Below are 13,228 nucleotides of genomic sequence, written 5' to 3'. Positions count from 1 at the left end.
TTACATTTATTTGTAACTGAAATCTTAAGAGGGGAGACTTAGAAAAAAAGTTTGAAGAAATAATGGTGTGAATTTTTCAAATTCTATAAAAACTTTTGTTCCATAAATTTCAAACCAGCTCCATAACCCTAAGCAAAACATGAAGAAAACTACATTAGGACATATCTTAATCAAATTCCTTCAAGTCAATGACAAAGTTTTTTTTTTAAGACTTATTTATTGGTGCGATAGCTCAGCAGCTAAATCCTCACCTTGCACCCATTGGTATGCCCTGTGGGTGCTGATTCATGTCCTGGCTGCTCTATTTCCCTTCCTGCTCCCTGCTTGTGGCCTGGAAAAGCAGTCAAGGATGGTCCAAAGCCTTGGGACCCTGCACCTGTGTGGGAGAGCTAGAAGAAGCTCCTGGCTCCTAGCTTCGGATTGGTTCAGTACCAGCCACTGTGGCTGCTTGGGGAGTGAATCAACTGATGGAAGATCTTCCTCTCTGTCTCCCCTCTTCTCTGTGTATCTGACTTTCCAATAAAAAAAACCAACAAAGATATGAATTATGCACAAGAAAGGCACTTGGCACAGCAGTTAAGATGCTGCTTGGGATGCCTGCATCCCATACCACAGTGCCTAGGTTCCCGTTTTGCCTCTGCTTCTGATTTTAGCTTCCTGCCAATGCCCACGGAGGGAGGCAGCAGGTGACAGTTCCATTACTTGGCTACTTGTCGCCCACCTGTGAGGTCTACATTGCGTTCTGGGCTTCAGGCTTCAGCCTGGCTCAGCCTCAGCTGTTGTGAACCTTTGGGGAGAGAACAAGTAGGTAGAATAAGTCTCCCTGTCCTTCAGATAAGTGGAAATAAAAACAACGTAAGCCAAAGAACACTGGAGCAAAGTTTTGAGGGCACAAAAAGGAAAAACAAACAAACAAGCAAACAAAAAAACCCAAAAAATCCCTGTCAGTTTATAGTTGAAAATATCCTTCAAAAACAAATGTGACAATAAGGAAAGAATAGTCTTTTTCAATGAGTTTGCTTAAATAACTGGATAACCTATGTAGAAGAATTAAGTTAGGGACTAAGTGCAATGGCTCAAATGGCTAATCCTCCCCCTGTAAGTGTCAGGATCCCTTATGGGCACCAGTCTGTGTGCTGACTGCTCCACTTCCCATTGAGCTCCCTTCTTCTGGCCTGGGAAAGCAGCAGAGGATGGCCTAAACCCTAAAGTCTTGGCCCAAACCCTAAGGCCACTTGGGGAGTGAACCAGTGAATGGAGGATCTTTCTCTCTGCCTCTCCTCTCTGTAGATCTGCCTTTTCAATAATAAATTAATAAATCTTTAAAAAAAGAAAACTGGACGCTTGAACCATACACAAATACAAATTCAGAATGGAGTACAAGACCTAAGTTAAAGATTTAAACTGACAGATTTTTTGAAGTTCATAAAAATTTAGGGGTGTGTTTTAGTGCAGCAGTTAAGATGTCACTCGGGACCCCCAAATGCATCACAAGGGTACAAGTCCTGTGGGCCCTGCGTGGCAACAGGTGACAGATGGCTCAAGTACTTAGGTGCCTGCCACCCACAGGGGAAACTTGGATTAGGTTCTGAGATCTTGGCTTCAGCCTGGCTCGCCTCTGGCTGTTGTGGGCATGAAGCAGCAAACCAAAGATCTCTCTTTACCTTTCAAAGAAATGAAAATAAATAAAACATTTTTAAATCCAAAACTTTTGTGCACCAAAGAACAATATCAAGAACATGAAAAGAAAGTTCATAGAATGGTAGAGAATATTTACAAATAATATATCTGATAAGGGTCTAACATTCAAAAGATGAGAGCTCTACCTGAAATGTACACTCTAAAATGATTCACATGGGGCCTGGTGTTGTGGCACAAGCCCATCCACTGTCTGTGATGCTGGCATTTACATGGGTGATGGTTTGAGTCCCAGCTCTTTTGCTTCTTCAAAAGCTCCCTGCTAATACACCTAGGAAAGTAGTGGAAGATAGTCCCAAGACTTTGAGCTCCTGTCACACGTGTGGAAGACTGTGATGGCATTCCAGACTCATGGCTTTGCTCTGACCCAGTCCCAGCTGTTATGGTCATTTGAGGAGTCAAACAGTAAATGGGAGATTCCTCTCTCTCTAACTCTACCTTTCAAAAAAATAAATAAATGCAGGGAAGAAGCAGATTTGATTCTGGATTTTAAGTTCAAGGGCTGGTAGGGGAAGAAAAAAATACATTCCAATAATGAACTTCAATTAAGTATTACAATTTCCAGGATATAGGAATATGCCCTGCACTGGGGGTAGCTGTGGGGAAGCTGAGGCTGGAGAGCTGCGCAGCAGTGTGCCAGGTGAGGATTTCAGCCAGAGGACATAGCTTGAGGGAGCAAAGTCAAAAACATCAGTGTCTTCAAGGCTATGGTTTCTCTGCATACTCTAAACCAAACAGCACATGTGTGGCACAGGGCACAGACTGCAGGCCACTGGGGTGGGAGAGGTGGGTGCCCGCTCCTGTTTGGTCGCAGCAGATGAAAGGAAGAGATGTCTGAATGATGTGGACCTGCCAGGATGTGAAGATCAAAGAAAACTTAAGTTCAAGACTGGCCACCTGGTGGGGGTGGACACAGCCAGTCTCTAAGGGGAGCCTGTAGGACAGTTCGTTCTCAGGTAATAACAAAGTAGCACAGAATAGTCAACCCCCTTGCACCATCTTATATATTCTACTATTTTTACTTAATTTTTTTTTCACTTGAAAACTTCATTGTTTTTGATTGGGCTTCCTCTGTTTTTCTGTTTAAACTTTGTTACTATGGGAATGTCATGGCACAGGATGGTGGCATTTACAAGTGAAGTGTAAAGAATTTTCAGAACATCTAGCAACACAAGGCTGAGGTTTAGAGATGTAAGGTCTAATGATGTGACAGCATTTGTGACATCAGGCACTGTGTCACAAACATAAACACACTCAGAAATTTGAAACAGCAGGGAGGAGATAGTTGAGAGCTTTATTAGGATTTATGTGCCCAGAAGAAAAAAATAGAACAGGAGAAATATTTAAAAACACAAAATGCATATTGCTTGGGAGAAACATCTGGAAAATGGATGACAGAATGCCAACATTCACTTACGAATACACACCTTGGGGAGAATGACCAGGGCGCATGGACACCCCAGGGCCATATGGAAAAATCCTGTCTCGACATGCGATGTTGTAAACATGTTCCTTGAAAACTGTGGGTAAATCATCTGATGAATGCAAGGGTGAGTACTATTTTAAAGATAGCTGAAGAATGTATATTTTAGTAAAGAAAATTTTCTTCACTGGAGTAATAGAAAAAATTAAAAAAATTAAAATCAAAAAAATCCCAGGACTGCATAAGATTCAAGATCCTTCATTATTACTCTGGCTCTGCCACCAAGTAAATGTGTTATTCAAGAAAAGTCATTCCACCTTCCTGGGCCAATTTCCTCATCTAATCTGGGTTGTAATTCTGAATTTTCACTTATTAGATTCTTAAAGTACGGAACAGGGGTACTGGCAAGCAGCCCCCCACCCAATTTCTTTGGAAAGGCAACATTCTACAGATTCCTTGTGCATGGAGCTCAGGCCTCTGGCATGAGTCCAGGGATGGCACTGCCCACAGACCCTGGGACCAATGTTCTGTGCCTTTACTGCTTTATAAGCCACTTTTCTCATTTCCACAATCCTATAATGATTTCAACTCTCCTTTCCTTTTCTTTCTTTTCATAAATACTTCATAAACATTGAATCCTCAACGCTTGCCTCTGGGAGTGATCAACATTCTTGGTGCCTCCACACAGCAAAGGCTCTGCCCTCTGTGCCTAGCGTAGGCTGAGGCCCAAAGAAGGAATCCTGCAATAACTGTCCACCGGATATTTTGAAAGAGCAAGTCGAGGCAGAGTGATGGGTCTGGTGAAAGCCCCTAGTGGTAAACTTCTGGCTGTTTCTTTAAATATTTTCTGCAGAGAGCCAAAAAATCAGCCAACCACAAATATTCCCTTTTCCTGGCTTTCTGTCTATGCCCTGATTTCCCATAAATAACGCAGTGGCCATAAATAATCCTTCGAATACTGCAAACTTTGCCCAGTTCTCCAAGGTTTGGCACAGACATTGGGCACACAGCTTCTTATTAAGAGAAACAGCCACTAATGTCTCCTAGTTCGCTCTGCTTAAACAGCAACGGCACTATGTATTTGTCTTTGTGGACCCAACACCTGCCTTGCAGCCCCATGAAAGGGCTTTAGTCAACTGGCTCCAGAAAAGGCCACTTATTCACAGTTTAGGCAATAACTCAATAACTCTTCCCTATAGGAAGCACGAAACACAATTATAAGCAATCTTTTGTCATCTTAAAAGCAAGGACAGATTCTTACTAACTAACAAGTGATAGAAGGCAATGATGGTAGCCTAGTGGCTAAAGTAGTGGTCTTGCATATGCCAGGATCCCATATGGGTGCCGGTTCGTATCCCATCTGTTCCACTTCCCTTCCTGCTCCCTGCTTGTGGCCTGGAAAAGCAGTTGAGGACGGCCCTAAGTGGAAGACTTGGAAGAAGCTCCTGGCATCAGATTGGCTTGGCTCCAGTTGTTGGCAGCCACTTGGGGAATGAACCAGTGGAAGGAAGATCCTTCTGTCTTTCCTTCTCTCTGTAAATCTGACTTTCCAATAAAAGTAAAAATTTTTAAAATCCTGAGAAAAAAAGAAGGCAATGGAGTCAGGCCTTTTGTTGACCGTCTCCTTTTGGTGGAGCAATTCAGGAACTGTTTGGAAGACAAAAGCAGCAAAGGAAATTACTGCTCGTCAGTACACACATACCAGGTTTTATGCACCTCCTCAGCAGCACATCTAACAATTACTAACATACTACATTTTCACTTATCTTTTTTAAGGAACTTGCATTTGTCTCGTCTATTGCTATAGTCTATGTCTAGAAGGGAGGGCCAGACACATAGAAGCAACAAATGATCAACTCCATGAGATTGGCGGCATTACTTTCCTGACAGATGAATAACTGATGTGCTCAGAGGGTGCAGGTGAACTGCCAAAGCTTCACTGCCAGTTAGGAGGCCAGAACTGAAACTCAAGCCTCCTTCTTTTCTACTTTCTATGCTCCAAGAGATGTGTATGAACTCTTGCAGTCTGACAGATCTATAACCTAGCAGGGTACTTCAAAAATCTGTGAAAAATGCAGAAAAATGAATTTATTCTGGTTCAAAAAATCTGAAACCAATACAAAATTTGGCCATTTTACACATTACCATGAACTTTTTGAAGACTCTTTGTATAAGCCTACAAAACTTGTATTTTTCCTTACATACTCACTAAAGGCTTAGCATTTCATCAAGGATATATGTATTTAACATCTTAGTGATAACTATTTTACTAAAACAATTAAATATGTATTATCCCAACACAATAGTTTAATTTATAGTTAGGCATTAGCTAAATAACTTCTCACTTTTAAGATCGGCAATTATTCTTCAGACATAAAAGCAGTGATTATGGGCACCAACAGAATAACATTTGCAACCCTTGAGTTTTATGAGGGGATGGTGTTGTGGCATAGTAGATTGAGCCTTCACTTGCAGTGCCAGGATCCCATATGGGCACTGGCTTGTGCCCTGGGCTACTTGCTCCACTTGGGATCCTATACAGGCGCCGGTTCTAATCCCAGCAGCTCCACTTCCTGTCCAGCTCCCTGTTTGTGGCCTGGTAAAAAAGTTGACCATGGCCCAAGTCGTGGGACCCTGCACCCATGTGGGAGACCTGGAGGAAGTTCCTGGTTCCTGGCTTCGGATTGGCACAGTCACTTGGGGAGTGAATCATCGGACAGAAGATCTTCCTCTCTGTCTCTCCTCCTTTCTGTCTGACTTTGTAGTAAAAATAAATAAATCCTAAAAAAGAAAAGAAATCCATGCATTACTGTTCTACAATATGGAATTATGGAACATATATAAATCTAGTTTGGACTACAACAACAATTGACAGCAACAGTGTCACTCCAGGTATCTCCTCATGAAAACCTGAGGTCCTTGACAGGGACTCTGACCACCTCCCCTTCTCTTTTGGGCCAGGTCCTTTCCCTTCCTATGTCCCACTCCTGCCTCCGACACAGTTATCCATCACATAGCCTCCAGGTTGGCCTAGCCAGACAGCTGCTCACAAACCAAACTGATGAGGTGGGCTCAGCCTCTCCACCGGCAACTTTTTATACTGTTGTTTCTCATAATAAATGTAATAGTATTGTGAAAAAATATTTTTTAAAAGCATAAAACCTAGAAAAATTTAAAAACATTCATAATCCAACTACTCAGAGTTAAGATATTCTTTCCAGTCATTTAGAAAAAAAACTTTCGAGATTTAGACATACAACTTTAAGTATCACTCTTTATACTTAGCCTTACAAGCATTCTGCCGTGTTGCCACACTCTTCATAACCATCAATGTGACTGCATAATAGCCCATTGTGTAGTCACACTGTAATTTATTTAACCAATTTTCTACTGTTGGACTTTTGGATTGTTAAGTATAAATGCTGCCCACATTTTAGACTGTTTCTTTAGGACGGAATCCCAGAAGTGGAATTAGAGGATCAGAGGATATAAACATTTTTAAAGCTCCTAATAGATACTGCCAAATTGCTTTTTCAGAAAGCCGTTGCCAATCTACACTTCCAACATTGCCAGCATGTTTTTCTACCAATCTAGGTCTGCCTAAAGGATAATAAAACTTAGAGCAGAATATACAGTTCTCGAATTATGAATGCAGCTGGATAGGCATCATGACCACAACACAAAGGCATGTGGCAAAGGTCATACCTATTTCCAGGTACGCAGTTAACAACGAATTAGTGTGAACACATGGAACACAAGTTTTGCAAGAGTGAAGGGTGACATAATTAGATGTCAAACTGTCAAATCTAAGACCTGCGTCTGTTTTGTCCACCAGACACAGGACAGTGCTTGGCACATACAACCACTCAATAAACATTTGTTGAGTGAATTAACACAGAATCTTTTTTCCTATGGTCTTTCAGCAGTTGCAGAGCTTGGTTATTCCTGGTTTAAGTATGACTGGCTGGGTCAGACGCTCTTGTAAAGATCTGTTCAACTCTGAGACTCTGTCACAATTTCAGAAAATCAGATTAAATGTTGCTGACCCAATCAAGTTCCCTTTAAGAGAAAAATAAATGTGCTTACCTATATCAGCACCCGTATGTGTATATATGCATATATATCTGCAAGTTGAATAGGCATCATGACCATAGCTCAAAACACGTGGCAAAGGTCACATCTATTATCTGCGTGTGTACAAAATGTACATATACATATACACATACATACACAAGTATAATTTTTGTTACAAGCATGAAACTAATACAATTCAGTGTTTTGTCTCCTCTAGACACTTTAATACGTAATAAATTTATTCAAGAGGATGGTGGCATGACATGGCATAGCTGGTAAAGCCATTGACTGCCATGACTGGCATTCCATGTGCACAACAGTTCAAGTACTGACTGTTCCACTTCTCACCCAGCTCTCTGCTAATGCACGTAGGAAAGCATCAGAGGATGGCCCAAGTGCTTGGGTCTCTGCACCCATGTGGGAGACCTGGTAGAAGTTTCTGGCTCTTGGCTTTAGTCTGGCCTAATCTCGCCCAATACAGCCATTTAAAGAGTGAGCCAACAAATAGAAGATCTCCTTCTCTGTCTGCCTTTCAAATAAAATGAATGAATCTTCAAAAAAAAAACTTATTCATATGCTGCACATAAGCAAGGCATTTTTGAAACTACTTTTAGTTCATTCTATTGCTGATGGTTGCAATTGGCAATCATTTCCAGTATTGCCAAATTGGTTCTGAGGTACTATACGGAATACATAGGTGATAGTTCGTGTGATATCATTTTTAGTCAAAAACAATATGTAGTTTATTCTGTGTTATGGAATATGGTCGTTTACTCAAGTGGCTCCGCAAATAGTCCTTCCAATATTCAACAGTTTCTACTTTGTGTGACACTGCCAGATCAATTTACCATTATGAATATTATTGATGGAAAAAGATGTCATTTTTATATATACACATTTTATGTATATCAGACCAGGGATTGGCAAACTATGGCCTATGGGCCAAATCTGACCCACTGTCAGTTTTCATTAAGCCTACAAGAATGCTTTTTTATATTTAATGGTTGGAAAAATTATCAAAATAATATTTTTCCAGCTGTGAAAAATTCACCTTCTAGTATCCAATTATAAAATTGTATTGGAACACACCCATGTTCACCTATTTCTGTATTAGCTGTGTCTGCTTTGGCACTAAAAGGCTGAGTGGTTGTGAATGAGGCCACACAGCCCAACAGGCCTACACCAACTTTACAGGAGTCTGCTGACCCCTGCACTAGTCCCAAGTGGGTCCCTGGAGGCAACAAAGCTCCCCACTCTGGGGTTTTGGTTTTGGCTATTAATAATGGGAAAAGAGTGATACCATTTGGATAGTATTTGCATGGATCTGGTAAGCAGAAATTTACTTTACAGAAGTCATAAATAAAGGATGATTGCTTTGGATAGGAAATGAAAACCTGGCAGAAATCTGGGAAAGCTGAAGTGACTGAAGAAGTTGTTGGAGAGCACAGGGTAATGAATAGTTCAGCAAGCAAGGCATGCTGAGCGGTGTGGACCCTGGCAACACCAACACCAGGGAGCCCAGAGATATGCTCATGTGATCATGTCTGCAACTAGCAGGCAAGCTGAGCAGCGTATGTGATATGGTGGCAGATCCCTAACCATGATGTCTCAAGTCATGTAGCATTGAGATTTAATCCAAGCATCTCCAATGGCAAGTCTGGATTTATGTAAGAAATGGATCTGAAAGGAAGGTTCTGGAAAATAGGCTCCATGTACTTATTCTTTCCAAATAATGACATGTCAGTGAGAACTCACTGTAGAATTCACAAGACTGCAGAACCACCCATGTATTTTTCTAAGTTAAAGATTTTTTATGAAATTCCTTTTCTCTCTCTCTCTCTCTCTCTCTCTCTCTCTTTCTGATCATTTTTACAGACAAAATGGGAAGGGGCAATGGAAGGGAGAATTAGATCAAAATCACTGAGGAAATAATGTCCTAGAAGATGTCTATTAAATCACAGCTGTGCTCTACAAATTCCATATGGATTTCAAATGGAAATAGGATGAGAGTCAAGGTGGGGAAGATCAACTGGAAAACCAAATGGCTTCAAGGTCTGACTGTAGGAAACTTGGGAATAACGGTCAAGGATGGAAGATGACCAGTTTTCCTACTATTGGAACAAAGAGACAGGCAGTGAGATCAGGAAAAAGCCACTTCTTAGAAGTAAGTGATTTGGATCCTACAACTCTGATAAAGTTTTGTGACTCTCAGTACAGAAAGTAACTAAATTGCTTCCTTGGGAAACTGGTAATATTTCTTGCCTTTTGAGGGTGAAACGAATGATGGCTAAGGTAGGAGAGAGGGTTTTTTCTCCCAAAGATGCCTTATGAAAAATAAGAACAAGAACCATCCCTTCCCCAGATCATTCCACCTCACTTCTGCAGACAGGAAGGTAACGTAGGGGCCAGGGCTACAGAAGCTAATAACCTTACTCAGTAGTGGCTCAAGTGGGGTCTAGAAGGAACCCAACACTAGGGAGAGGTTTCAAATCAAATTGTAAATCATGACGAAAAGGGCAACTCAAAGCTCAGCATATCACAGTGGACAGAAGCATCAATTGGAGCTGGAGTTGAAGACCAGAAAACCTAGCACCCAGGAGACAGGAGCAAACTGGCAGTGAAGTCACTGAGGCATTTGAGAAGAGCCAAGAACAGCAGCCTGAGGTGTGACGTACGGCTGCATCTAGGACGCTATAGGACCAGGGGGTAAGAAGGCCAGAGAACTGATGTCAGCAACAACATGGATGTTACAGGTGGGCACATAAGGAGCACTGTTCTGTAAGAACCCTCCTGTTCTCTTAGGAGCACATGGTCTAACCCTGGGTTCAGCAATTCTGAACAACCAAGTAAGAACAGTTTGCTCTCAACAACTGTTAGGCAAGTAATTTTATTTTCCCTAAATCTGAGGCATCCTGCCATCTTTGAAAAGCTTACAAATAGGTAATGTCATGATCTAAGAAAATATATTAGGTCCTTTTCATTATAGCCATTTAGGACAGCTTACATTCACATTCCTAATGACCTGCTCTCAGCTGCTGCATGCAAATCCTGTTTGGGCCAGTGCTGCTCTAGTACCTATCTTCCAGCAGCATTGCTAAACTCCAATCTAGAAATCAGCTCTCTCAGAATCCCTGCACTGTATAAGACTGGACATAATGCCTGCAGGTATTGTTATGAAATCTCGGCCTGAGTCCAGGAACATACAAATCTGCACAACATTGACCACCAGGTTTAAGCTAGCATTAATGAGACTCAGCAATTAAGATGTTACAGGTATTCCCAAAGTGCAGGGTCTTACTTGCTTTGGAAGACTTAAAGGTCCTAAAATGGAATGCCTAGGATTCCTAAATAGATTGAAATCTATAAGCTGCTGTTTGTTTTATTTTTTTCTTTTACTTATGGGACAAAGTCTAGATGTCAAGATACTTCCAAACTGACAGGTACAAGGAACCTGTGCTGTTTTTGATGCAATAAAGATAGGTAATGAGCAGTCCTAAAGATAATAATGTTTAACTTTTGTTAGGCTTTTACTATCAACCAATATTACCATTAGAGATGGCACTATTTCCCTAAAAGTTAAATAACAGGAGACATTATATGTAAAACTCCTTGGATAAATCACAGACACTGGCTAACACTGTGAATGCTGTTACCTCCTCCACTTCCTCCTGCATTCCTACCAAATTTTGAGATGTTTCCAGTTGGTGTGGCCTTACATGGGAAAGTGTTAACTTACATGGAAAAATCTTACTTCAGGAAAGTGAAAGAGGTGAGAACTGGAATTTGTAGACTGTCCCCATGGGGTTCTATAGAACAATCATAATCAAATAAGTGGGTTAATAACTTACTTACAGACACAGGGGAAGCAATTTGCAAGCCATTGGCATAGACTTAGAGAAGGAGCAAGTTATCTCAAATTGCTCATCTTCTGCAACACCACTATCTTCCCTTTGCACTTTGCTATTTTAGCCGACGGTGTCATTATTTTCTGCTTATGCAGTTTCAAAGTCTCATGCTGTTTCACCTGCTGGGAAGCTTTCCCTAATTTCATAACCCTCTGTCTCCCACTTCCTCATAGATCCACTGAAAAAAACACTTGGCCCAGCCTACTAGTCTCTGATGATTGTAATTTCACAGTTCTAAAAATAGTAGGTACTCCTTTAATTTAGAGTCACCTGGCCTTCCCACACATTACAGCCTGGCACCAGGTGTACTGGTTTCTGTGTTCCAGAACCAGATTCTTCTTTTACAGCAAAGGGAATTCCCAAATAAGTGGGGATCCAAAGCACAAAACTACGATGACACAAATCTAATCCTTCTGGCAGGGGTAGGTCTTCTAGGTCAATACTGGTGGTCAATCTGAGTTCTTAGGGACTCTCACTGAATGATTTGGGCCACTTCAGCCCTTCTGCTCAGCGCTGCTCACTAGGCCAGTATACCATTGGCTTCTGTACCATACCTCAGGGCCCTGACCATGAAGCAGGCTCAAACTCTAGGGCTTCTTTTAGGGGTCTTCTGGGCAGAGCATGCCTCCCTGGGCACAGAGGGATAGAATGCAGGAGATCCTGGACCCATTTCTCACTGGCGTGATGCCCCGGGGGGCAGAACGTCGAGAACAAAGCAACAGGACTGTCACCACAACTTAAGTTTTGGGAGATGTAGCGATCCCAACTCGTTAAGCAAAAGAATGTAACAGCAAGCACGTTCTGCAAGCCAACAGCCTAAGGTTCTTTCAGGTTGTGATTGAACAGTAAGGAAGACAGTCCAATGGTCCAGCGAAGAGGAAGTAAGGAGAGTGAAGACCTGTAGGGAGGAGTGGCAGACAAGACCCATCAGATGGAGGTGCTTCCCAGCGAGGCGGCTGCTTCATTCGGGTTGAGCCACTTCAGACACCCTTCAACATACTGCGAACCCGTCCTGAGCTGCTCAGCTGGGAAGGCTTGTTGGAGAGGAAGCCTTCAGAAGCTGGTCGGCAGGGAAGGGGACACCTGACCCGGAAACAGCCCCTGACATTTCCTCACCAGCCTCCTGGTGGAGACGATGCCACGTTTCCTCGCTACTTTTTCCTCACATGTGAGAACTCGCTACCTTTTCCTCACGTGTGAGCCATGTTTTCGAGTTTCCTTTGGAAAAGCAGACTGCATGCCAAGTTCGCGAGGTTTAGGATCATCCTTTAAAATCTCTGACAAAATTTTTGCAGAAACTTTCCTCATGTTCAAGTTCTCTTTCAGGATGAGTCTAACCGTTTCCTTGTCTAAATTTAATTCTTCCGCCATCATCCTTACGGTTAACTGCCTGTTGGAACAAACCAAGTCCTTGACCTTCTGGATGTTTTCCTTGGTCCGGTGGGTGACGGGACGACCACTCCGGGCGTCGTCTCGAACATCTTCCCGCCCTTCCTTAAATCTTTTGTGCCAGTCAAAAACGCGAGCCCTGGACATGACTTCGTCCCCGTAAGCTTGTTGCAGAAGATGGTGGGTCTCACTTGCAGACTTGTTCAGCTTCACGCAAAATTTTATACTAAGCCTTTGTTCCAAATAGCGACCACTCATTCTGGTACTCGGGGACGCTAACGGGCCACGACTGTGACAGGAAACCAGAGGGATCATTCTCTACAGAGCTGCCATGTCGCTCCTGTGGAAGACAGAGTAACTGCTTGACTGCACTGGCGCCCCCAGGTTGCAGTGGCGGCGGGTTCTTAGAAGCTAACGGGGCCGACGAGGGACTGTGGAGCTGGGAAACACTAAATCACCGCCGGGAGCTCGCCAGTCACCAACGTTATCCCCATTCTGCGGCCTTTCAAGGTCTAGGGCGATTTCTGACACAAGTCCCAGAGAAGAGACGCCACGGTAGCGTAACGTGCACGTTTGCCTGAAATCAGCACCCTCCAGGCAAGAAAAGCCAAACCGACAGGGGAAGTCACCTGCTCAGAGCCCGGGGAGGCAGGCGCGCACGCGCACTCCCGTCTCCAACCCCCCCCCCGGGCAGGCTGTGCGCAGGCGCACTGCGGCAGCCCACACCCCGCAGGCGCAC

General features: G+C 42.9%; 1 protein-coding gene across 1 annotated transcript; it reads right to left on the bottom strand.

Moving 5' to 3' along the window:
- Window positions 1-11,380: 11,380 nt before the first annotated feature.
- GVQW3 (GVQW motif containing 3) lies at window positions 11,381-12,834 on the bottom strand. Its single transcript, XM_012928305.3, has one exon. It carries the CDS (start codon window positions 12,802-12,804, stop codon window positions 12,280-12,282), a length of 525 nt encoding a protein of 174 aa, XP_012783759.3. The 5' UTR covers window positions 12,805-12,834; the 3' UTR covers window positions 11,381-12,279.
- Window positions 12,835-13,228: the final 394 nt, after the last annotated feature.

Source organism: Ochotona princeps, chromosome 4 (genome assembly GCF_030435755.1).
Source record: "Ochotona princeps isolate mOchPri1 chromosome 4, mOchPri1.hap1, whole genome shotgun sequence".
NCBI classification, from domain to species: Eukaryota; Metazoa; Chordata; class Mammalia; order Lagomorpha; family Ochotonidae; genus Ochotona; species Ochotona princeps.
This window is presented reverse-complemented; position numbering and strand designations above follow the sequence as displayed.

Bases quoted from the DNA above. Each gene is read 5' to 3' on its own strand.
- GVQW3 (XM_012928305.3), bottom strand. From the start codon at position 12,804: ATGATCCCTCTGGTTTCCTGTCACAGTCGTGGCCCGTTAGCGTCCCCG.